General features: G+C 41.5%; 1 protein-coding gene across 1 annotated transcript in view; it reads left to right on the top strand.

The window, feature by feature from the left end:
* Positions 1–361: 361 nt before the first annotated feature.
* IGF2BP3 (insulin like growth factor 2 mRNA binding protein 3) overlaps positions 362–25,197 on the top strand; it is a 111,592-nt gene continuing 86,756 nt past the window's right edge. Inside the window, exons 1-4 of the mRNA XM_033074624.1 lie at positions 362–430; positions 945–1,166; positions 2,426–2,486; positions 25,003–25,051. Coding sequence (XP_032930515.1) covers positions 992–1,166; positions 2,426–2,486; positions 25,003–25,051 — 285 coding nt within the window. The 5' untranslated portion in view covers positions 362–430; positions 945–991. The remainder of the gene's footprint in view (positions 431–944; positions 1,167–2,425; positions 2,487–25,002; positions 25,052–25,197) is intronic.

Here is a 25,197-nt window from a genome sequence, read left to right as displayed (position 1 = left end):
ATAATCCCCACCGCCTGGCACGGCGGGGGAGGAGCGGGGCGGGGGGGCGGGCATTGCGGTGCCTTTTCCCCTCCCTCCCCGGGATCACACCCCGCTCACACGGGGGGAGGTGCGGCCGCCCAGCCGTTTTTGGGCGGAGGGGGCGCGCAGAGCGGACTCCCCCGGCGGAAGGGCAGAGGCGGCGCAGACCGGAGCCCACCCAACTCCGGTTTCCATTTCCCCCGCCCTCCGGCCCTCTCTAAACTTGTCCTGTCCTGTCCAGCCTACCCCCACCCCTCTCCCCGTCCTTCACCCCAGCCATCCTCCTCCTCCTCCTCCGTGAGTGTGTGTGCGCCCCATCCACTCGCTAATTGAAGAGCTGGGATTCCTCACGTGAGAAGTTGATTTGTAGTTTGAACACGTGGCTCATTCAAAAAGCCGGAATATTCAAGTAATTTTTTTTCTCTCTCTCCGTCCTTCCCTCCCCCTCCCCTTCTCTCTCTTTTTTTTTTTTTTTTTTTTTTTTTTAATACGGAGAGGCGGCGCCTGCATGCACGTAGTGTGACATTTTCATAGTCCGCCTGCTGCTGCCAAAGGGGCTTGGGGGCAAGACAAAAAAAGTAGTTTTTTTTTTTTCCCCTCCCCTCCTCCTTTTCCTCTTCTCAGCCCGCCATCCGCGGCCCCGGCGCTGGGTGTTTCCCCCGTGCCCCCCATGCGCCCGGGTAGCACGGCAGGCACTTAGGGCTCCCGTTTGGCCACGCTTTTTTTTTTTTTTTTTTCCTCTTTTTTTTCTTTTTTTTTTTTTTTTTTTTTTTACCCCGAGAGAGAGAGAGGGAGGGACACAAGCTGCAGATCTGATTTTTTTTTTTCCCTCTCCCTGTCCTCTCTCTCTCTCGCTCTCGCTCTCTCCTTCCTCCATCGCATTTTGTTTTATTTCCCCCTTCCTCCCCACCTCCTCTCGCAAGACGAGGGTTGCAGCCCGCGGTGCGCGCCTCCCCGAGCCGCCAGGAAGATGAACAAGCTCTACATCGGCAACCTCGGCGAGAACGTCAGCCCTCTCGACCTGGAAAGTCTCTTTAAGGACTCCAAGATACCCTTCTCGGGCCAGTTCCTGGTGAAGACGGGGTACGCCTTCGTGGACTGCCCCGACGAGAGCTGGGCCATGAAGGCCATCGAGGCACTTTCAGGTGAGCGGCCCCTTCCTCCACCCCCGCCCTCTCTCTGCCCGCAGCCCCGACGGCTCCCGCCGCTCGCGCTCCTCCGCGGCCGCGGAGCGGCTGCAGCGCCGGCCTGGGCCGCGCCGCGGGTCTGGGGGGTGCGAGGGGCTCCGGGGGGGTCCCTGTGCCCTGGGTCTCTAGGCGAGGTGGGAACTGTTGTTTTCCGAGCGCGGCCGGAGCCGCCCGGCCTTTCCGTGCAGCCTTTGCGCGGGGCTTACGCGGCGGCGGCCCCCCGGGAGTGGCCGGGGAGGGGCGGGAGCCTGGGCCCAGGGACCCGCGGCGCGACGGTTCCCATGTTTTTCCAAGCCCCACGGCCAGCCCTGCCCGGCCGGGGGCCCTCGCTGCATTGTGGGGGGGGCGGTGAGTGCAGTGAGGCGGAGGCGGGCTGCGGGCGCGGAGCCCTGCGCGGGGCAGCGGCTGCACACACACACACCCCCCCGGGCACAGCTGGACTCCCCCGCAGCCCCTCGCAGGGGCCGCCTCCCCCCGGAGCGGGCTGGGGCTCCCTTCGGCTCGGCTTAGGCCGTGGGGCTGGGGGCGAGCCGCCCAATTGCTCCAAACTTGGGAGGGGGGAGCCCTGCCTGCCCCCCCGCCCCGCGCTGCCCTGCTATTTATTTCGGTTTCTCTTCGCTGCTCTCACGCACCCATCACCGCCTCCAGCAGCGCCGGCTCCCGGCCCCGACATCCTGTTTTTGTGTGCTTAAAAAAAAAAAAAATTTCGCGTGAAGCGGCTTTGCGGAGGTCTGCCGGGAGAGGCTGCCTCGGAGGAGATGGGCTCAGGTCTGCCGGGAGAAGCTGCCTCGGAGGATCTGGGCTCGGGCTGCGCTCCGCGCCTCCCTTCGGCTCCCTTCCCGCCCGCTTCCGCGCAGAAAATCGCCCCAAGTTGGCGGCGCGGGGGGCGGCGGAGCCCCCGCTGCCCTCCCCGCACGGGGCCGAGCCCCGCTCCCGCACACGGCGTTTCGCGGGCTGCTGGCGGCGCGGGGCGGGGGAAGGGGCCCCGCCGAGGGCAGCGCGGCTCCCCGCGGCAGCGGCGTGGCCCCGGCCGCCTTCCCGGGCTGTGCCGCCTTGCCGGGCCGTGCCGCGGCTCCGCTCCGCCGTGCCCGGCTGCCGATGAATGGGCTAACGTGTTGCGCTCCTGTTTCCTGCCTCGCACCCCTGCGAGCCCGCTCCTGGAGACGGCGACGCACAGCCGCGCTCGAATATTTTCCCCTCTCTGTTTGTCTCGGCAGGTAAAGTGGAGCTGCATGGGAAACTCATAGAAGTTGAACATTCGGTCCCGAAAAGACAAAGGTAATTTATTTTTATCCACACCCCCCTATCCCCCCACACCCCCTCCCCCCCCCCCCCCCCCCCCCCCCCCCCCCCCCGTACCGCCCCTTGCCCTTAGTTATCCAGTGAGAAGCAATTTGAAAAATGCTTAGGTTTGTGTTTCTCTTCCCTGTAGATAAATGGACCGCTTTCTTAAACCCACAGGCTTGCACTCAGTGCAGTCCGAGAGGTTTTCTAGAATTACCCCGTATATTTCTAACGTAGTGTCTTGGCCAGGCAACAGCATTACTATTTAACTTATTTTTTTTTTTAAGACACCTTTCTATACTGGAAACAAATTATTATGGTCTGATGGCAAATGATTGTGTAGATTTTAAAATTTAAAGTTCCATGAGAAGAGTTAAAATCTGTGTGCTAGCAGGAAATGAAATGTGGTGTTGTGCACTGTATAACGGGCAAGCACGTGAGCTCTGCTTCAGCAACAAAAAGCACCTTGTAAATATACTGGTGGCTATATTTTTTTTTTTTGATCCTGCCATGTTGGAGTCTGCAGCATTTTACAGGCACATAGTAGAAGTCTCATCTGTATTTGAGAGGATTTTATCATCGCTATTTTGAGCTGCTCTATAGAAGCAGCAGGAGAAGAACTCCTTCCCAGTAAGGACAGGATTTATGCATCCTTAATTTCTAAACAATTTTTGCAAGGCAGTAATTTTGTTGGGCCTCATGTAAAGAAGCAATATTTGGAATAAAGCAGTAGTATTTTTATGCTGCCTATAGCAATTCAGCCTGCTTCTTTCACAAATATTTATATGATAGAAAACCTGGCATGCACTAGAGAGTAAAAAAAAAAAATAGATCAAACTTTCCACGTGCTTGTATTCAATCTGGGAAGTATGTCTGTCTGTGAAACTTTATTATAAGGGGCTTCTACTATTTCAGGATTATTTTTAAAATTGCACTCTTTTTAAGATAGTTGATTGGAAAAGATGGTTTATCTGTCTCGATGGGCATTGTGTCATGGTATTTTGAGAATTAGAAGTTTGATCATCTGTTTAGTGTTAAAAGAAAGCTTCACTTGAGAAAGTATGGAGGTTTTTTGCTCTAGTTAAGGGAAGGGGGAACCCCTCTCTGAACAAATTCATTGCATGGGAATCTTTATTTGATACTTTTCACTGAAAATGAATATGGTGTGTGTGCTCTTTCTCCTTTAATATGCAATGCATATAATTTTGGATTACAGTAGCCTACATTTCATATTTTGTATAGAAAATTACTGTTGTAGATGGAATATACTTTTAGATATAAGAAGAAAATTCCATGGGACATATAAAAATTGATTATTTCCTATTAGTCTAATAAATAAATTTACTGTTATGCTTATTAATCTTAAGAGTGCACAAAGAGCATTCTATTTATGCTTTTGAAAAGAAATTAATTAAACTTATATAAAGGTAAATTTAAAATCACTGGTGCTTCCCCAACTTTTTTTTTTTGTTTGCTTTTCTAATAATTTCTTAATGTGTTTAGAAGTATTTTTCTGTTCTTTCAGCTGCCAGCTGAAATGGTGTAAAAGTCCATTCTTTGTACTGAGTATCGTGTCCTATTTGTGAATTGGCAATTATCAGAAACATTTATCTGTCTGTAACTTGTTGAAAAGAATTCTGCACTGAACTTCAAGCACTTTTGTAGGCATGCATTGCCTGCATATAGGCATATTGAAAAAATCGCAAATGTAATTGCATCAGCATACCCGTATTGGTTTTCCCAAAGCCCTTATTTGTTAAAACACTGTTTCATCGTGCATTATCATGTTGGAATGTATTAGATAGAGTTCAGACTTCTACTGCTGTTTAACAGAAAATTAAATTGTATTTCTCCTGACTGTACTTCCTTCCCCTTTGTTTCCGCTCCCCCTCTCCCGAAATCCAATATAGAGAGCCACTTAAAATTCATTCAGTGGCCTCCATATGTAATAGTGACTCTCTTGTTCCTTTTATAGATGTCTAAATTTTTTTGAGGGAGTAGTGGGGGAGGGTGGTAAAAAGTTAGAGATTTTTCCTTGTTTTCCTAGACATTGCTTACTGGGAGCATATTTAGAGTTGCTGGCTACATGCAAAAGCACAGTTTTCAAATGTTGAGCATTGCTGGTGAAAGTGGTTAAGGTGGTTTCAAAGTAACTTATTTGAGGTCTCGGTGTCTTTTTGCACCAGGGAAAGGTGTGGGAGCAGCTGGGGTGTGGTGGGGGGTGTTGCTGGCCAGGCCCACCCAGTGTGTCTGCACGCTGCAAGGCCGGGAAGCGCTTTCCAAAGAGCCCTGTGCTCTCCAGCGGGCGAGATACGCCTGGAGAAGTGACGCCATTTAAAAAAAAAAAGTGGATGCGTCAAGTCAGTCTTTCAGCATGAGTGTACAATTAATAGTTTGGTCAAATGATTACTTCATAAGAGCAAAAGTTGTTTTGTAGTGCACGAAATTATTCGATACATTGTATTGACCTCTGCTGCTTTGAGGCTGCTTCATGGGGATTCCTAGCTCCCCTCCCCAAAGCCTCCTTAAACATGATTTTTATGGGGGTTTCTGTGGGTTTATTTATTTATTTAACCAGAGTGTGTACGTTATCACTCACAAAGGTAGTTTGTGGGTGTATTTCTCCAGAGACAGCTAAGGTGCGCAGGAGGAAAGGGTTAGGGTTTGGTAATCCATATCCTTGTCCCATAAAGGAAGGTCAAGAGGTGGTGTCAGCTAGGGTTGCCATAAAGTTGAGCTGAATCTAGAAGACATGGAGTGTGCCTGGCTTGCTATTCAGGGCGAAATTCTTGGGCCCAGTAGTCACTGCATTCCAGCCCTTGCTGGATCTTCTGATTTGAAGTGGGCACACCCAGGTTTGCAAAATTGCCTTCCTACCTGTGGAAGGAAGTGAGGAGAGAGAGCCTGTGTGTGGCTTTCTCCCTCCCCGCCACTTCCCTGGAAGTATTTAAAAAACAGACAAGGAGATATGCTGTGGTTGAAAAAAGAGCCCTGGTCAAGGTTTTCTTGATGGAAGGGTGGGGAATTATTTTGGGGGAGGTGCAAAGCATTTAATAAGCTCAGGAGTAGATTCCTGACTTACTATTGAAATCTCAAGGGAATGCCAGAGGAATGCAGTGTTTCTGCTTTCAGACCCCTTGGTGTGGAAGAAGGCTATTGCAATATTTAGGGGTTTAGGTCACTTAATGCAAACTTAGAGGAGGCATTGCAATGATTTTGACTGCGAGTCATGCTCTGCGAGGGAAGGCAGGGCACCGTTAGTCACATCCCTGCTCACAGGAGTTTTCTCCTGACAAAGCGGCGGTGCGGGAGGAGGATGGTGCCTGCCCATGGCGTACGTGGAACTTGTGGTGCGAGGCTTTGGGCACTACCTCGCCGCAATCCAAGAGCAGCTGGTATCTCACAAGGCGATGTAGGCTGCAATCTGATTATTCAAATGGCCCTGATGTCACTTGTGCGTAATGAGGGGGGAGGGCAGGCGCTAACTCTGGGCACCTGGGGATGCGCCTGGCGCAGCCTCCCGGCCTGGCTTCCATGACCAGGTGGGCTTCCCACCCAGACCTGATCCACTCAGCTGCTCCTGGGGCCCTCAGGTACCTAAAATGCTCACAAACACCTCAGTTGTGCTGATGACGAGGTGTTTTTCCAGTTGGAAGGTTAATTACTTTTTTTCCCCCATGCCTTGAGGGCTCTTTGTTGAGAAAAAAAATTCACTGTGTTTCTTCTGTGGGACCTGTTTGGGAAGCGAGCAGGAGAAGAGGGGTAACAGAGCAGCACCCTGCAGGCTGGGCAGCTGGGCTTCACCTCTGATGCTGAGGTGTCCAGAGCTGATTCGAGGAAAACAGGCCTCAAGTCCCTTTGATGCAGCCACCTCTGTTCCACTCCTGACCATTAGTTGGGAATTGGATTGTGTTGCTAATTTTCAGTATAATGAGGGTTTGTGTCCTGTGTGCACAAGAGGGTGGGAAAAGGTTTTGTGATGCTAAAGTATGCATGGTGGCTGCAATGGTCAGTTATGGGGGGGAAAAAAAAATAGTGGCATTGATTTTTAGTTCTGCTTCTGTAACTATCAAGTAGGTAGAAATATGGTCAAAGAAGACATGTTAGAAAATATGCCATTTCTTAGCTGTATTTGTTCTTTTTTCTGTGGGCAAGCTTAGAGCATTTTTGAAAGTGAAGAACCAAAACTTCACATAGCAATGTAAAATTTTTATTCTATTTCTATATTTGTTTTTGCAGATGCAAACAGAAGATTTTTTTGTTTTAATCTTTGAAATTTTACAACTAGAGTGGAAATACCAGTTGTGACTATTCCCATATAGACAATGAGTCATTATGACAAAACTAGGTAATCTTCACCAACCGTGTTAACTGTTACATTGTGGGAAATTTAATTTTTATAGTTCCTCATACTGTTTGATCATTAATTTAAAAAAAAAATCCCTTTTCCTGCAGTTATTAAAAATCAGCTGGAACACATGAAACACAGCTGTAAATGTGTATCCTGAAAGGTTGGTCCTGTTCTCATTTTTCTAACTTCCCTTTACAGAAGGTGCCCTGAGAAATGTACTTGTAGTGGACTTGAAATTGTGCATAGATATGGTAAATTTAAAAGGGGTGGAATAAAAAATAACATTTTGGAAGTGTAATTCAAGGGTAGTAAAAATATGATCAGGAAATGTTTAAGATTTTTTTAGTTTCTCCCTTTTTTCCCATTCAAGTATGGGGTAATAACATTTTCCACATTTGAGACCTTAAAAGTGGTATTTTTGCAAAATGCGGCTGTGTTCATTTCAGTCACTCTTTTAAGTGCAGAGCATAGGACTGTACAGTGCTGGAGTCCTTTTATGGCTTCTGGCTAGCTACTGGGTGGACTTCAAATGCTTAGTTTTGACCTGAAAATTTTTTAAATGGCCTGAGATTTACCTACTTAACAGAAAATGTGATGCTTCCCATGATACCTGTGAGAGAGGGACCCAGACAGAATTAAAGTACACCAAATACTTAGCCATGGGCAGGGCCAGTCCTTCAGGGAACCTCAAACAAGGTTCTTCACTCCTTAAAACTGTTCCTCTCCTTAGGGTCATCTTATCGTTTAGTATTTCATTGTCCTGGGATTTTGGTTAAAAAAATATATAGTGGCATGGACCACAGCTAAAGACACTCTTTCTTCTGGTGATTTCATCCTTTTGTGAGTCCATGGAGATAAGCACAGGACAATACTGATGTAGGACCTTTTTCTTGTAATTGAAGAGCAAAATTTATTATTGGAATTTGATTATTCAGAGTCAGCAAACAGATGGAGAGCATGTGCAAAAATGGAATGTTCTAAAATCCAAGTATGGATAACAACTTCATGTTTCGTATCTGGAGGAGGATGGATTAGAAGGCTTTAATAGGTCTGATACATTTAGCAATATCAAGGTGCTTTAGGTAGCTCCAGAGTGCTTCATGACCATTCTCTTTTAAAGCACTTTTATTTTCATATGCAAAATGTCTATCTCCACATCAGTCCATTCTTCATCTCTAATGATGCAGAATATAGAATTATGTTGTTATATGCTAAATACTCTTGAAAGCTAAGATAAAACCATGACTTTCTCTTATTTTGTCTAAAAACATGATGGAATCAAATACTTGAGCATTATTTTATAATTTCAGTCTGAGGCTTCCATACATTTTCCTTATTTTTTTTTTCCCCTGGGCATGTCAAATGTAGGCACTTAAATGCCTTTTCACTCTGCATCTTTGCTGGGTGAGTGTTACCTCTGTTGCCCAAATATCTTGAATATACCATTCAAAAATTTCCCCATCTGTCTGTGCTGGGGAGACCAGTTAGCCCAGTGCTTACTGGTGCTATCCAGCCTCTCTGGGCACGTCTGTCCATCTGGATACTTCAGTGACAGTTGTTCCTTGTCATCAACTGGAGTACGTAATTTGGCTTTGAAAAATTTCTGTGTGGGAGCAAGAGCTCCTGTGTGTTTGTGGTAAGTATTAAAAAAAAGTAATTTTGTATTACCTCCTGGTTTTGCTTCTTTTTAGATCTGCAACATTGGTTTGTGTGTTTTCAAGGATATATAAGAGAGAAGAAAATCTTGATACATATTATGGGATACTTAGCAAATGAAGCACATTACCCCAATACTGATCCTAGTAAACCTTAAAATACTCTATGTGTAATGGCAGCAAAAAAGTGGCGCCAAAAATGGTGGTTTTCCATTTTTTCCTGCAAGTACATTGAAATATCAAAGTGAAAAATTATAATATTAATTGCTATTTTGCTGACTTGTATTAATGCGACAGCAGGCACAAGAGGAACCTACAGTATAAAAGGTCTCCTGTTCAACATAACCTCAGCACCCATGTGCTTCCCCTGTATCCTGTCCCTTCATGGTGTTGGGGAATCAGCATCTACTCAAACTGTCCTTTTGCAGATCTGAAAGAATGGAAAACTGCCACTAACATGCAAAATGAGGTATTCAGTGCTTTTAATTAAGCTAAAATTTGGATAAGAGTGCAGATAATGAGTCAAAGAGGGATCCGACTCTTCTTGGGTATTGGACTAAGAACAGAAATGAAACTGTCTTGAAATAGAAGGTCTTCAGCTGGGAAGGGCTTTACTCCATTTTAAATTTTTTGGTGTCTTGATTATCTTGTGACTGTAGCCTCTGCATTATTTCTCACCAATCAGTAGTTTAAAAGAGAATGCGTATGTGTATGTGTCTCTTGTGTGTGTGTGTGTATATATATCCACATATACATTTTAAAAGATTGTATTACCATAAAATAATTTGCAGTTTAAGAAGGGACCAGCTAAAAATATCTAGAGAATTTATAAAAATAGTAAGGTTGAGGTGGTTTTTTTTGAGTTGGTTCTTTTTTTTCCTAGTACCAATACCCTTGAATACAACTGGAGCTGAATGTTCACTTTTGAAAGATTAACTTTCATGCTCAGCTGAACTTTAGGAATGTTATTTTAAAATATGTAGTCTACACCATGTGTCCAATACATTTTTCCTCTTTGAAAATAGCAGTGCTTTATTGTTTTGGTAAATTATTTTTTTTAAATTTTTAAATGTTAAATGCATTAATTATATGTGTTTTCCCTCAAAAATAGAGCTCTCTTCACCTTAATGGAGCCTTAAAAATTGTAGTGCAGAAATCAAAATTCCCAATAAAGAAAGTGCTAGTGTGTGTGAACAAAAATTTCTGTTGGAAAAAATAATAAGCTTAAGTTATTAGTTGGGTTTGCAGTTACTTATTTTCCTGAAATTTCATATTAAAGAGCAGTCAGAGATGGAGTAAAAGCTTGTTGGGCTTGGATTTAATATTCATTAACTATCTAGTATGCATTGATCAGGGTGGGACTCTTAATTTTCTAGGAATAATTAGGGCAGAAGGGCTGGCTATGAGAAAGGTGAAGGGTGGGGGAATTCCTGCAGGTGCTCCACAAAACTTTGATCCTAGGGCCTGATCCTGGACTCTCTGTCCCTTCTCCCCTTCTGTGAGAGGGAATCCTGAATTCTGAGTGTGCTGCAGGGAGACTCTTGGGAAACAGAGCTGGCAAAATGTCTCTGGCTTTGGGGAAAATACGCGTATCTAACAAGGGCAAAATACACCAGTACTTCGTTTGCTTGTTTGGTTTTTTTTTTTTAAACAGCAGTTGTAAAACAGTTACAGAACAGATAATCCAGAAATTTATTTTTGGTGATAGAGTGGATTATCTGGTTTATAGGTGTTGGGGAAATTCTTTGTGATGGTGACTTCCTGGCTATTGTGGAAGAATAGTTCAGTTTTTCCTCCTACATCTAAAGTAAAAATTTCAAAGAAGAGTCTCATTAGGACAGTGCTTGGAAAACATAATTTGTGGGATGCTAGAGGAATTTAAGTGGTAGCTTAATCCATGACAATAAATTATATTAATAATGTAAATCTTATCTTTTTTTAGAAATACAAATTCCTATATATGTGCTTTAAATTATTTTCTGGTGAAAGTTTAGTGGCAAACTTATGCAGGTAACAGCTAGGGAAAAAATTGTCTGTCTTGGAATATTGCTGCTCATTTAGAAACAATTTTTCAAACGACTTTTATAACAGGCTCCCCTCACCACTGCGCTCCTGGTTTGTTAGAGTTGTGTACTTCTGTGCTGTGTCTTTCCTAGCAAGGCAGACAGGATTCCTGAACAAACCACATCTTTGGTGGAACACCAGCACTCTGGTGTACAGAGGGAGCTGTTCACCGGGGTCAGGCGAGAGGGATTCGGTGCCAAGTGTCTCTCAGCGTTATTGATCACAGTGGGTGCTGGTGCTGATCAGCAGCAAGAGCTCTCACACGCTGAAGTTTGTGTCAATAGCAGCTTGATTATTTAAGTTGCTTCTAGGTGGTGGTGGGCAGCAGCATAACTTGGTGTTATGCTAACCAAAAGTGTTAAAAACTGCCATTGCTAACCAGGAGGCAATACTATTGACCTGAGAAGTGCTGCAGAATCTCAATACTTGTTTGTTACCTGACTGTAAGAATTTTCTACCTGCACAGAAACTTTTAATGTAGGAAGAGAAATTAATGAGAAATTGACAGCTTTTATTGTTTTTTTTTTAAATATTGTGTACTAATAACTAAATTTCAGAGTTTAATTCTGGAACTCAGTAAGAGTAGTATAAAGTTGTTCTTGTACTGCTAGTACTAGTTCATTTGAAAATGCATCAGAATGTTTATTTTGCTAAAACACTTAAAAAAAAATCCACCCCCTAAAGCAGTCAAACATCCCATGTTGTTGTAATAGTCAAAAAGTAGAGGATCATTTTTTTTATTTGATACTGAGATTGTTTCTTTAGTGATGATCTGAGTCCTAATAGCAAATGTTGAGTTCCTGTTCTATTTGATGCCTTGATCTGGGTTGCTGCTTAGTGTACTTATTTAGAGTGTATTATATGCCTCTATTTAGAATTTTTCATTTCTTTCCTGTCATGCACTTGAGAGAGAATTTTTATAAATACTGTAATTTCTACCTGTTCTTTTGCTCTGGCTACTCTTGAACAAGAAGTGATTGTTGACATGCAAATATGTCCCAAATTCTGCATTTAGCATAGAAGGGTAAGCTTTAGATAAAAGTGGTGTACACACCCTTTGTACAACTGGGCTTTATGGCAGTTGTTCAATTGAACTCAAAGCATGAACAGAATTGTGTTTAACCCACTTAGAGTTGAAGCTACCCATTTTTTTTCTTGAAAGTAATATTGGGAAAACAGTCTGAAGACTTGTCATTAACTGAAGTCTTGAAATTACAGGGATTGCTCTACCTTTGTATTCGACTAGCTTCACTAAAATCACAGAATCGCGTTCACCGGCCGCAGTTGGATTTTGCTTGTCTCTGGGCAAATAATAAGCTTATGTATATTGTTTTTCCTCCTGTCTCTTGGGCTCACAGCACCTGACCCACACAGCTCGCCTAGTATGACTGGTACTGGTTTTGCACATGCTAAGCTCAACGTCTTAACATGAAACTGAGACTTGTGTTCGACTCAGCACCACGTGTGTGGTTATGTCAGATGGAAGTTGATCTCAGTTTCTTAAGCTAGAGACTGCTGGTGGAAATCACATGTGATTTCATATTCCAGAAAACCTTTCTTTGACACAGTTCTCACTTGTGTCACTGGATGTATCACTTTGGGTGGTACATTTGGGAGAAAAGGAAAATAAAAAGGGCAAAGCATGCAAAAGTCTGTCCAAATCTTAGTCATGTCTTGCCATAATGAAAGCCCACAAATTCCAGGGGAACAAGGAGCATTTGAACAGTGTTAGTTTTCTGAAGGTGGCTGTGGTGTATCCCCTACCTGTTGAGACTGGGACAAGATGAGGAGAGCTTGGCCTGATTTGGGGAGCTGAGGAGGTGTCCTGACCCCCTTTCCCTCTCCATTGGGCCTTATGAACTTCCCGTGCTCTCTGTGTAAAACGTGTATGTGGTTGTAAAGTATTACAGCATGTCTTTGAGGTTTGTGGGAGGAGAGGGAGGGAGTGATTGCTTTTTTTTGGGGCTTTTGGTAGCTCCACTTCTGGTTGTGACTCGCAGCTCTGTCTCACTGCAGAGTCCAGCACTAGGCATGAAGCTGGTCCCAGCATCGTTTGAAATAAGCTGAAATTTTGGGGGATGATGGTGTGGAGTGAAGAAGACACACAACCAGTAATGTTAGAAAAAAGTGGTTAGTAACCCCCAAAGAAGGATGACTTATGTCTGTGGTTAAATAGCTTACAACACCACAGTGTCTTCCTTGAGGTTTTTTTTTTTTTTTAATTAAATTTGCTATTTAACTTTCTCTAGCTCTTTTAAAAAATGTTCTTAAATCCTCAGTTGCTAGGTATATCTATAAGCAGGTGGAATGGCTGAATTTAGAAGCTGTGAAAGACATATTTAAACCATGCTGAACTGTGCTCTCAGGTAAAAGCAACTCAACCTATTTGTGGGGGCAAGTACCACCTAATTTAGCTATCTCTGTTTATAAATCAGTACCACATGATTGTAAAAATAAGATAGTAATTACTGTCTTGGTGTGATAATAAGCTTGCACATCTGTATACAAACTAAATTCAAACTAATTATCTGCTAAATAATTTATTAAATGTGGTCAAAATTATCATCTTCATTCATATGAACTTTGTTCATAATCTTAATTTAAATATCTAGCAAAATATCATGTCTTTAAAAACTGCAACTTACTAAATGCAAATAATCTCGATTTTAATGATGATCAACCTATAAATTATACTTATGATTTAACTGATTAGCTGTAGCATGATATTTTCTCTTTTTTAAAAGTAACTAATCCAAAATTACAGTTTTGCTTAGTTTAATATGAAGTGAACTAAAATAATGTCATTGTTAAATGCTATGTGAAGAGTGTACTTTCCAGTGCAGAAATGTAAACTATTTTTTGTTCTCTACTCATGGTGGTGTATTCAAATCTACAGTGACAGTGAAAAAGTCAGTGCTGTCTGTGATATTCATCCTCAATACCTGTGCTATATCCCATTTTCTGTGAAAAAGAAATTTAAAAAAAAAAGAAATTATTTACAGGATGGTAGTATTTATCCTAAAATTGCTCTATACACCTCTACCTGAAGTCAGGGCAGATTTTTAAACAATATTACTAATGTGGAAGAAATTATAATATATTAATTATAAAGGGTGATAAAGAAAATGCACTTGCACCTTTTATATACAAGCAATTTTTTAACATAACTTCCCTTTGAAAGAAATTGTAGAATGGAAATGTTGCATAATTTAAAGTCAGTGAACAATTGAATTTTAGTTGTTGACTTTTCCAGTTGAACAGAATGAAATGATACTCTAAGGCTTTAATCAAGCCCTGGTATGAAAGCTCAGGGATTGCTTTCATATATTATACTATGTAAGCCTGTGTGCGCTAATCAAAGCTGCTATGACAAAAGCACAGAAGATTGTTTTGGTAATTCTTAAAAATGTAGTTTAATGCAAGGTATAATTAACAGCATTTCTATTAAGTAAATATAAAATATTGCAAAAGACTCTTTGCGCACAATCTGTGATTCTTAAACTATGGCAGTACTAATTATTTACCGTGCACAAGGATTTACTAGTGTACATATATTACCCTAACCAAACTTTTTGCTAAAAAAAACAGGAAAAAAGAGAAAAATTTGCATGGTTATTACTGCATAAATATATAAATTCAAGTACTTAAAACATGTCAATTAAAAAGCAATTTTTTTTTCAGTAACCAGTCTTTAGATCACACTTAAATGAAAAAATATTTTGTATGTGTGCAAGACGTCTCTTAAGTTCTGTGTACCAGCTGAAGGAGGGTGCATTCTATACTTCAAGGGTATAAGATTTTTTTGAGGGGAGAATGTGCAGGTCTTCTAAATAACATGTTACATTTTTCTGAAAGTACAGCTATGAAATAATTTCATTTGGTGCTGTTCTCTCCACAAAATCTTTGTATAATTGAATAGCATTAAATTCGTAGAGGAAAATTCTTCAGAGAAAATTACTTTTTTAAAAGTGCAAATAATTACTTTAAAAAAGTGCAAATAATGTTTGAAAACCATACACAAATTTGTTTCTTTGCAAGGAACAAGTTACACAAGTAACCAGTAACAGAAATACAGAAGAAGCAATTTAAAAAGAAATTTCTGTATCTATTGACATTCAGCATAAAAATGACAAGTCAAACCTCAGAGTAGTCACTTTTGATGACTTTTGGGTTCTGACAAGGCAAGAGAAAGGAAGGGAAGCTGTTTGGTGGTGACTGTGCAAACCCTACAGGTTCTAGCACTCCTCTGGTGAAGGTGTTATATCTCATCTGATTTAGGTCACTTAATCAGTTTAAGACCACGTGGAATTGCCATTAGTAAGGGACAGCACTTGAGTGCTCTTCTTGCTGGTATTCTATTAGTACAACAAGGTGTACTAGTGAAATAATGACTAGAGCATCAAAGTGAGAATTGGTATCTGTGCAGTCTTGGCTACAGCATGCACCAATTTATACTCTAAAAGATTGTTTTAAACTTGTGTTAATAAGGCTTATTGTACCCAGCTACTGAGGCAGAAGAACTTATTTATTTTAAAGATAATATGAAATGTACACTTAACTTGGCGTTTCTGATGTAAAGCTGGTGGAATATTCTACTTTTTTCCTGTTAGTGTAGTCTAGAAGTTTTAAAAGAAATAATTTTTCTTTTCCAGTAATTTAATTTTTTTTATTTGTCTTGAGATTGAAAGGTAGAATTTTTTTTTTAATTAAAAAAAAAAGTGTTTTGTCATGTGAGCAAATTAACTGCAGGCCATTGTCAGGCTTTGCTGGAACATCAGATGATGAGCATAGTATCTTTCAAATGCTCAATTATCATGTCAGTGTATGCTGTTCTCTTGCAAAGTTGATTAATATATGTATTTCTGAAAAAAAAAAAGTAATAAAAATGGAAGTTTCAGTCAGTACAGATAGAGAGTGAAAGCTGTGTGTGCATGTGCACACACACTGTAAATACTTTGAGTGGCTCTAAACACTGGGAAGAGCCTGAAACCTGTGGCTATACATTTGGAAGGGTTGATTCGCTCTGTGCCTTTGTCAATTTTACTTACAGTTTATTTTGTTCCTTGAAGCACTAGGACTATTAATATTTTTAGATATTGTTAAATATACTGTTGCCTAAATCAAGTAGTTTGCCCTTATTGCTATCTTTTTACATTGTGGAAGAGACTTGAAAATGTCAAGGAGCCAGTATGGTAACCGAAGTTCACATATGCACCTAGAACCGGACTAAGGTGATATTTCATTTATTCTAGTTATACCATATATGCTTTCTGAAAATAGATGGTGTTTTCAGCTGTGCTTGAATGTCTGTTTCCATTCTTTAGACTCACAGGAATCTTTGTTTAGGAGATCCTTTTAGGAATTGGACATTAATTTGTGCCAGTTTTTGTAAAGTAGCCTGAGAGAGGCAGTGAGCAGGCTTTTCTTAAAAAAATTGGAGATGCAGGGTGAAGCAGCAAGGTGGTGGTGAAGCGGGACGGGTCCCTGAACTACCCTAATACCGTGCTCAGTTTAAGTTCTGAAGAAGCTTGTTCTGAATGCTTTAAATCTGATACTTGATAGCAAGAAAAAAAAAAAACAAGATAGCAAATACTGAGATTGTGTAGCAGAGTCTTGCAATTAAATGCTATAAGTGTATAGGAGGAGCAACTCTTGCTACTTTGTTTCCCTGCCAGTCCCCCCTCTGCCCCAAACCAGAACTGAATTTGTTTAATCCGGGGTGTACAGTGAACTCAAACTGAGTATGAACAACTGTAGTTTCACTTAAGTGTGACCTGAAAGAGACCAAAATAGGTTGGGCTCCCTGTCTATCGCCGTGGTGCAAGGAATCTGGGAAGCATTTCCGATGTTCTCTGCACACACAGGCTCGTGGTTGAGCAGTTGGTCTCGGCAGCATGGTGGCTACTGAATTCGTCTACGAGTGCTGCTAATTTTATTTGGATATTTCAGTCTGAAGGGTGAATCACTGAGTTATTGTTAGATGAGATCTAATCTGGTGCCATACCTCCCATACCAAAAAAAAAGTTGCCAAAATTTTACATAGTACGTGCTATATGTCACTTATTTCCATTGGATTTCTAACTGGCTTGTCGAGTAAGAGATAGTAGTAGGGAAGGCGTGCAAAATAAAAACACTGTGAGGCTTTATCCAGCAACTGCTTAGAACAAAATATGTTGTTGGTTTTTTAATTATTGCAGTCCTGGTACCTTTTTTATTTTTTTTTTTTCCTTCAGAAATGACTGAAGTATCCTTCACCATTCATTTTTGCTACTTGGGCTCTTAAAAGGGAGCTGAATTAACTGTAAATTGATTTTAAAAAGAGAGAGAGAAGAAAATAATTTTTTTGTAATCTACTGCACCCTAGCCCTTTTCATGGCCACATACTGCAGGGGAACCCTATGCAAATTTCAGTTTAGGGCTGCTTCTTACGGCTGATGTAGATTTTCATAGCTAGTTTGTAATGGAAGTAGTGACTACTTCAAGTAACAGGGCCCTGTGGGCACTAGGAAAACAGGTGATGGGAGAGAAGAAGCCCTTGGCTGTTTTGGTGGCTGAAGGAAATGAGGGGTGGGGAGAAGAAAGATAAAAGCTGAGTGCAGTGTCGCATTAAGGGTATTAAGTAAGCAAAATATTTTTGCATGGTTAGAAACCCTTTTGCTTTTAAAGGTGCTTATTTTCAATCTTTCATGCACCTCATGAGTATTTTTGCTTTTATCCACATCTGAGTTAGTTGCAAGTTGTGTGATGAGAGAATGAATGACAAGTGACCATAACTTGAAAAAGTTTAGTCAAAAAAATCAGCATAGTATAGTTGTTCGAGGAATTCCTTGCTCAAAGGAGAAGGGAAAGAGAAAATGTGGCACTTAGAAAAACAACATACACTCCCACCCCAAAAAGAGTGGAGGGGGGACCAAACGCAAAACCAACCCAACCATAAATGTCACAAACCACAAAGATGGGTGCATTTTTCTAAAGGACACTAAAACTTCCCATTAGATTTAAACCAGTGTTTAATTCTTTATTTCAAAAAGAAAAAAAATCTTTACAGCCTTTTCTATTAACAACACCTGGAAAATGAAAGATTTTTTTAAAAGAGAAATTCAACATTAGCATGGTAATGGCAGAATCTTCAGGAGTTTCTTTAAGAAATGCCTTTATGGCCCACTCAAGGGAATCCACAAATAATGAATATAAGCTTTTAGTCTAATTAGTGATGTGAAGAATTGTTGGGCCAAAACCAAATGATAACAGGTGAGAGCCGACTATCCAGGTAATCACCTAAACACAGGAACCACAGCTGGGCTTATGCTGCTCGATTTTCCTATTTTGCATGTGTAACTTGCATGTGCCCATGTACATCTTCTGGCTGTACTTGCTGAGCCGTCAGTGTGCTCAGAGGTGCAGATCCTTTCAGAGTGCTGGAGCTACTCCTGCAAGGAGAGCGCAGCCCTGCGCCCGCTCCCTGGGCTGGTGGCTTTGGGCGCGGAGCTGCGTGGCTGTGCTGGCCCCGGGCAGAGGTAGTAAACAAACCCCGTGTTTTGCAGGCAGTGGTATGAAATTTGATCATCAGCACAGAGGGATCTGTGAGGTAATCCAAGAGTCATATTTTCATTCTGAATGCTGAGATAATGCACCTCCCCAAAGCGGCCGCTTTGCTGCGTTGTGTGTGCAAGATGAAAGGGGGGAAGTGTAGTTAGGAGCCAACTATTATGTCTTGTGTGAGCTTTGAGAAAAAATTTTCTTTGTCTAAATTTTATGGAAAATCCTTATTCTGAGTGGTAGTACAGACTGCTTTTAAATCCGGGTCTGGGATTAAATGAGTCAACACAAAGAGAAGTATTGCAGCAGCTTGCCTGTGGCTTAGCCAAGTTTTGTCTGCTTGAATTGCTGAATTGGGGCTGAAATTGGAGCAATAACATTTCCTCTTCAAGTATTGTGCTGACCAGATCAGTGTGTAGAAACAAAAAGTGGTGATGTTTCTTAACAAGTCAGTATTTGAAACCCTTCTCCTTTTTTCTGCTAGCTAAGTTCAAGATGAACTGGTTGTTGCAAAGCTGATTTGACAAAGTGCAGTAACTGTGCCATCAGTGTGCCTTGTAATATATACTAGAAATTAAATACCTTTTAATATAAGTGATATAAACACCTCTGTTTGTCAGTTAACTGAACCTGAGGTTGTTTTTGAAAGAAATTCAGAATACATTCATTTTAGGTAGAAAGTGTGACCCTTTGGTTTTGTATTTATCAGAACTACTTTTTAGGAAAAAGCACATTGAGATATATAATTGCATGAGTATATGCATCCAAAACTTTATAGGAAAATGGATGGCTTAATGTCCATTCAATATGCTTTATTTGAATGGACTAACTGCTGTTTGTGAGGTACTTTTAGGAATCGGATGGGTACAATACAGAGTGAAAAGATTGCTTAAGCCCATGAAATTTCAGCATGAAGAGGGAGGCAGGCAGAGACCACAGCACCTCTTGCAGGACAAGCCACTCTAGTGGCTCAGTCTGTATAGTTACCTACATTTTTCCATGCAGAAAATAATGACAATTCCCCCCACCTCACCCTGTAACTAGAAAACTACTGCCTTTACTCCCAACCACACTGATCTGAATTGAGAGTTAGGGATTATTTATTTTGTCCTGTAAACTTGGCTTCTTTTTTTTCCTTTCCTCCCACTAGAAGAGCATCAAAAACACTGATTCACTCTGTTGTGCCCAAGCATCAGCTACTTGAAGCAACCTGATGATGAACTCTGTGTGGGGGTAGTTTTTGTGGGGGATTTTCCTTGCCTGTTTTTATTTTGCTGGCTGCAGAATAAACAACAGGAGACACCTCTTTCCCTTCCCCTATAAATTCACTTGATTACCAGCAGTTTTCTGTTTGGCTACAAGAGTTGCTAACTTTTATTTCTATGGCTGCTCCGGTCAGGACTTTTTATACAGAACTCATTTCTTACTGTACGGTGTTACCCACGTGCCATAGAAGGTTTTTTGCTGTGTGGTGTTTTTTTAACATTTCGTCTCCAGCTGTCTATGTTCAGTTTGTGTTGTCAGTGAAGTAAGCCTGAGAACTGACAATTTTTGCCATTCTTTGGAGCTCAGGGAGCAAAGTGGTTGTCTTGGTGAGTGGGTTTGCACTGGTATCAGGCGTAGCTGTCAGAGCTGGGGGGAATCAGCACTCAACACTGGCACACTCTGCACCTATGGTGTGACCTGCCAGGGCTTCTTCCAGGTAACCAGCATGGCAGTGCAGACCTAGAACAGAGGAAATGGCCAAGCATTTGCTCTTTGCATGCTTTTAAGAGCGGAAAAGGTGTAGGCCATTTGCTTTCCATCCCACAGGTATTCAGTTCAAACAGTTGAATGGACTAACATTGGCGATGTTCGCTTGATCTCCTTTCTATCATGTTTAAGTCTTTTTCCATAGGCTCTTGTGTAAAAAGGAGTATGTTTGTGCTCTGTGGGTTTAAGGCATTAATGTTGTGTGTAGTTCATATGGCTGCTGAAATAAGAGACTATTAAGTGGTGTTATTGTTGAGAAATGGGAATTAAGGAGTAGGAGGCAGCATGTCTCTGGGGGGAGGGATGTTGGTAAGAGAGAAGAAAAGGGTCTGGTAAGAGTGTAGATACAATTGTGTGCAAGTGCAGTCACTTTGATGCTTGCATTTGTTTCCTTCTGAAATAGTAAAATTTTGACACATCTATGAGATAGTAAAAAAAAAAAGGACTGTGAGCAAAAGCATGGCACTTTATTGTTCTTTGCTTTATAATTGTCTATCTTCTCTTATTTAAAATTACTTTCCCCTAAGGGGAGGTGCAATCTGATGTGATTTGCCTTTGCTAAGTGTCATATAAAGCATAGAGTGAGATTGTATTAGTGAAAGTGAGTCTTAATACAGGGATGCAAAACCAGACCATTTGGACACCCTTTTAACTAAAGGGGAACTTGATTTTTTTTGAGGAAAAAATCTGGGTGTATTGATGGCAGAGAAAGAATGAAAGGGTATACATATGAGAAATGAAGAAGAAAAACCACAATTTCAGCATTTTCTTTCTCCCACTGCCTTTTTCCTAAGACATGTTTAGTATAGTTTCATATGTCTGGAGGGCTCTTGTGGGTTAGGAGCACTGGGTGTCCCTGTGCATGTTTGTTCTGTGCATTGATGTAAGAGAGATTACCCCTTCAGAGATCACTGATACGCCTTTTAGTAAATTATCCATCTTTATGGTACTTTGCCCCTTCTGTCTCTGCACACATGTGTAGCACAAATATGCTGCTTGCCTGATGAAGGGGCACAGTAGTGGCTGCTTGTTTTACTTGCTTTCAGTGTTGCAGAGATATTTAGGTCCCCCAAATACAAGGTTCTGGGTCTGAACATCCCCAGAGTAAATATGTTGGCATATGGTCTTCAGCAGTGGCTTAAAGTAACAGAATCCTGTTACCTGGATAGTACCTGAAAAGGAGAATGTAAATGTGTGCAATTCCTCTTAAGGAAAGTAAATTATTGCCAAGCAATTGCTTATGGACTAACCTTGTACAGAAACCAGAGAAGTCTCTTTTCTTCCTACCCCACTTTTTATTGGGTATCTTTGAAAAAGAGAAAGGAGTGGGAATACCTGTTCACATGCTGTGAACATAAGTAGCTTTCCAAAACCTTAGTATGATACAGAACACAAACCTAATTTGCCCAGACTTTTTTTTTTTCAGTTGATATCTATTTGCAATGCCTACTTAGAATGGGAGAAATGAATTTAGAAATCTGCTTAAACTGGAAAAAGTGCAAACACAAGACTTACGTGAGTCACACTGAGAGGTGCTGGCAGGATTTTACTGAGGATTTAAGACTAGGTGGGATAAATATTAAATGAAACTAATTGTAATAAAACACCTTCATGGGATGAGGAAGGACTATTTCTTGTATTATCCACTTGGTATGAGAAGTCATAAAGTAACAAAACTTGAGATTATTTCAAAGCAGAAAGTATCAAAACCCTCTGTAGGGTTCTGCTGCCTGGGATAAAAAGCTATAGGATCTTTGCATATTTCTACTTTGCTGAAGAAAACAGGGTCATGAGGAAGATGGAAAGCATCCTGAAAGAGCTAACTGCCTGAGATGGGAGTGTATTTCCAGGAAGAGTCTGTACTTTTCTCTTTCCCCACCTACTGTGTGGAGTTTTGACTCCGTACAAGACTGCTTGCCGAAGTCAGAACGCATCCTCGTGCGAGCTGCTGCTGCTCTGTTCAATCCAGCCAGGTCCCAGCTTTGTCCCTTACCCTTTACTGTGCTTTTGCATTTTGGGATTTTTCTTGGGGAGCTTGGGAGCTGGTTTTCTGTGGGCTCATACGAGAGCAGCAGGGAGCGGCTGCGGAATCCCTCGTGGTGCCCTGCAGGGAGGAGAACACGGGAGGAGCGATCTCGGAGCGGAGCTGATCCCCGAGTTCTGGCAGCACCACGTGGAGAGATGGTGGCTCTGTGTCTGCTTGCTGCTCCTGGGAACACAGAAACAGCTAGGTCATTTCTAGCTGTGCTTCCTGTGTGTAGAGGGGGAAAGAGGTACAAGCTCTTTTAGGTACTTTTAGGTAGTCTTAGGGAATGTATTAGGACTTCCTAGACATGGAGCTAATAATAGCAAATGAAATGGCAAGATCTCAGATGTGTCCATGATCTCTAATGCTGGTTCTGTGTACTTCCTCTCTTGGCCATAAAAAGCTTTATTCAATTATATTTTTCCCTATGGCTGATTGCAATACAGAAATAATAATAATAATAATAATAAAAAAAATCACATGCATCAGTAAACACCAGATTTCAAACTTGTGTACTAGGTGATAAGTTAAAATTACTTGCAGCCAAGGTACAAATGAAGGTACAAATAATCCCAAATTAAATGGTGTGTTTATAGCTATTCTTGTACTTTTGAAGTGACCTTTCAGTTTTGTACAATAGGTGTCTCACTATTGCCATAAATTGAGGTGCACAGCAGGACTGTACCTGTTTTGTAGTCAGCTTGCCATCTTCTTTTGCTGTTTATAAATGTGGCAGGGGAACTAGTAATTTGAAGGTGGCATTTCTTCCTTGCTCCTCTCCTTTCCTTCTCTGGATGTTCAAGTTAGTTCTATGCTACAAATATTGGCTGGCTAAAGTCTTGAATTATATTGAACTTTTTCAGTCCCTCGAAGTCTTAAGGGGAAGGAAGAAGCCCAGTGCCAAACCTTGTGCTAGTCCTCAGCATTAGATAACTAAAAGCAGATTGCTTTTTTTTTTTTTTTTGGGCTATCTTTCGGGTGTTGAGCAGTAGAGAAGGTATGTAAGTTTTCCTTCTAAAATGAGATGTGAGGTGATAGTTTTGTGAAACTTGCTTAAGTGTTTCTGGAAAGGACTTCTTCACCACCTCCCTTCTCATCGGTGGATGTACCCTGTCCAGTGTGAGCACTGGAGGCCAAACTTGGGATGTGGGGCTTGGGGGAGGCCTGCTGTTGGGCTGGTGGCAGGGCTGTTGGGCTCAGACCCTCCTGTGAATGGCACTCCTTGCTGTGAAACTCATGAATTTTAGTTTGAATCTACAAGTGTGAGAGTAATGGTGCAACACAGTTTGAAGCACGTTGAATAGTGTATTGGCTGCCAATTTTGTGGTTTGGGGTTTTGCTGTATTAAAATTTCCCAGTATTTTTAATATTGGATGAACATCCCCTTTTATGTTCTACTTCAGGACCCAGCGTCCAAGTTTCAAGTTGCTGTGAGAGATTATTTTGAAGCTTCAGAACAGTGTATCACTACTTTAAGGTGACTGTTTTGCTGCAGTATCACTAGCTGAGATGAAGGTCTAAGGAAAACTTTGCAGACTTCAAGGAAATTTTCTGCCCTCCCTGCTACAGTGAAGCAGCTTCTTACTTTCCCTGCTTTATTGAAAATGAAACCTTAACTGGGTTGTGTGTGGTTTGGGTTTTCGTTCTCCCTTCCCAGCCTATTTATATGATCAAATGCTGAAATCTGCTCCTACTTGCTTGAGAGGGAGTGAAAGCAGCTGAGAAATGCTACAAAACTAAGACCTGTTCTTGTTTTCTGCCAAATCACATTTGTTGCTTGATCTCATGGTCGCTGTAGTGTTGGGGGTGACACCTCCACATGAGGAGCAGTTTGGGCAAAGGTGGCTTCATGCTGTAACCTCTGCTTGTGCCTTAAACAAAGCCTGCTGGAAAGAGCATTTCAAGATGCAAAACACTCACTGCAGGCCTGGGTAGGTGGTGGTGTTAGGGAAAGGAGTGTATTTTAAAAGGATTTGGGGGCGAAAAGGAAAGCTTTTGATTTTATTGCTAGACGGGAACATCTCTAAAACTTGTTTTGCTTGAAGATTTCACTGGCTTGTATAAATTCAACTGTTATGAAAAGTCCTTAAAATTTTAGGCTTTTTTTTTTTTTTCTTTCTGAGAGGTCATTATTGAGCAATTAAAATATGAGGTAGAACTAAGTGTCGGAACACAAGATGCTTATTTTAGCTGCTTTGGTGCACCAAAATGCAGTTGAGACTTTCTAGGTCTCGACTTCTCTCTCTTCTTGTCCCCTCTCCCTTCCCCAGGATGGCCATGCTGACCCTACCAGCTCAACATACCTGAGCCTCGCCGAAACTGTGTTAATCTACACATTCTTGTAAATCCCCGAGGGGTTTGTGGCATCTCTGGCATTTATTTGTTCTCTCACTTTGGGGGAAGGGAGGAGACAAAGGACTTGGCTGTGAAGGCAGCCAACACACTGCCAGGCTTTGCAGTAGCACTTCAAAGTGAATGTTTTGTTTACTAGATAAGTGAAAACTGATGTAAATTTGGGGTGAAAATACAACGAATTTACTGATTCTTACCCTCTCCTCCCAATAAGGAATTAAGAATGTTAGTCATGTAAATATTAGAAAATAGTCCATCATTAGATTCATGAAAAGCTTACTATTAAAACAAATGTATTTATTCAAATTTATATTCCTTACCTTGAAGGAATCTAACATCCTGACGTGTTGTCTTGGTGAATTAAAAAAAAAAAAACCAAACAAAATAACAAAAAACTCTTGAAGTGTGTGAAGGAGAACCCACTACAAATACATGGGATTATCACACCCATTTATAACAGAGAACTAGATACTGAAGGCCTTAAAGCTAAAATAGAAATACTCTTCAAGAAAAGTGGAGGCTTCATGAAATGTAACAGCTGTCAAATGTGTAACAAGTATTTCTGTAACAGTTCTTTGGACTTGAAATGGTTTTGACCTGACATTCCCCCCTTGGCGATCTGTTGGCTTTTTTTTGAATTCTGTTTTTGGTTTTGCCCCTTTTAGTATGACAGATGCTTAAATGTATGACACTGCTATGTATAGTCTATCTTGCAATAATGTTTTCTCTGGGTTTTTTTTTTTTTAACTATTTTCTTTAATTTATCTGCAGGAGTCGGAAGCTTCAGATCAGGAATATCCCGCCTCACTTGCAGTGGGAGGTAGGAAGTTACTTAAAAAAAATCTTTGCTTAAAAACTGTTTCTGTTTCTCTCTTTATCCACAGGACTTTTCCCCTTCCCCCACCTTTCACTTGCTTTGCACACACCACCCATTCTGTTCTGGGGAAAAATCCTTTGGAAGAGGGA

Source organism: Catharus ustulatus, chromosome 1 (genome assembly GCF_009819885.2).
Source record: "Catharus ustulatus isolate bCatUst1 chromosome 1, bCatUst1.pri.v2, whole genome shotgun sequence".
NCBI classification, from domain to species: Eukaryota; Metazoa; Chordata; class Aves; order Passeriformes; family Turdidae; genus Catharus; species Catharus ustulatus.
The sequence above is the reverse complement of the archived record's forward strand: the minus strand, read 5'-3'. Positions and strand labels throughout refer to the sequence as shown.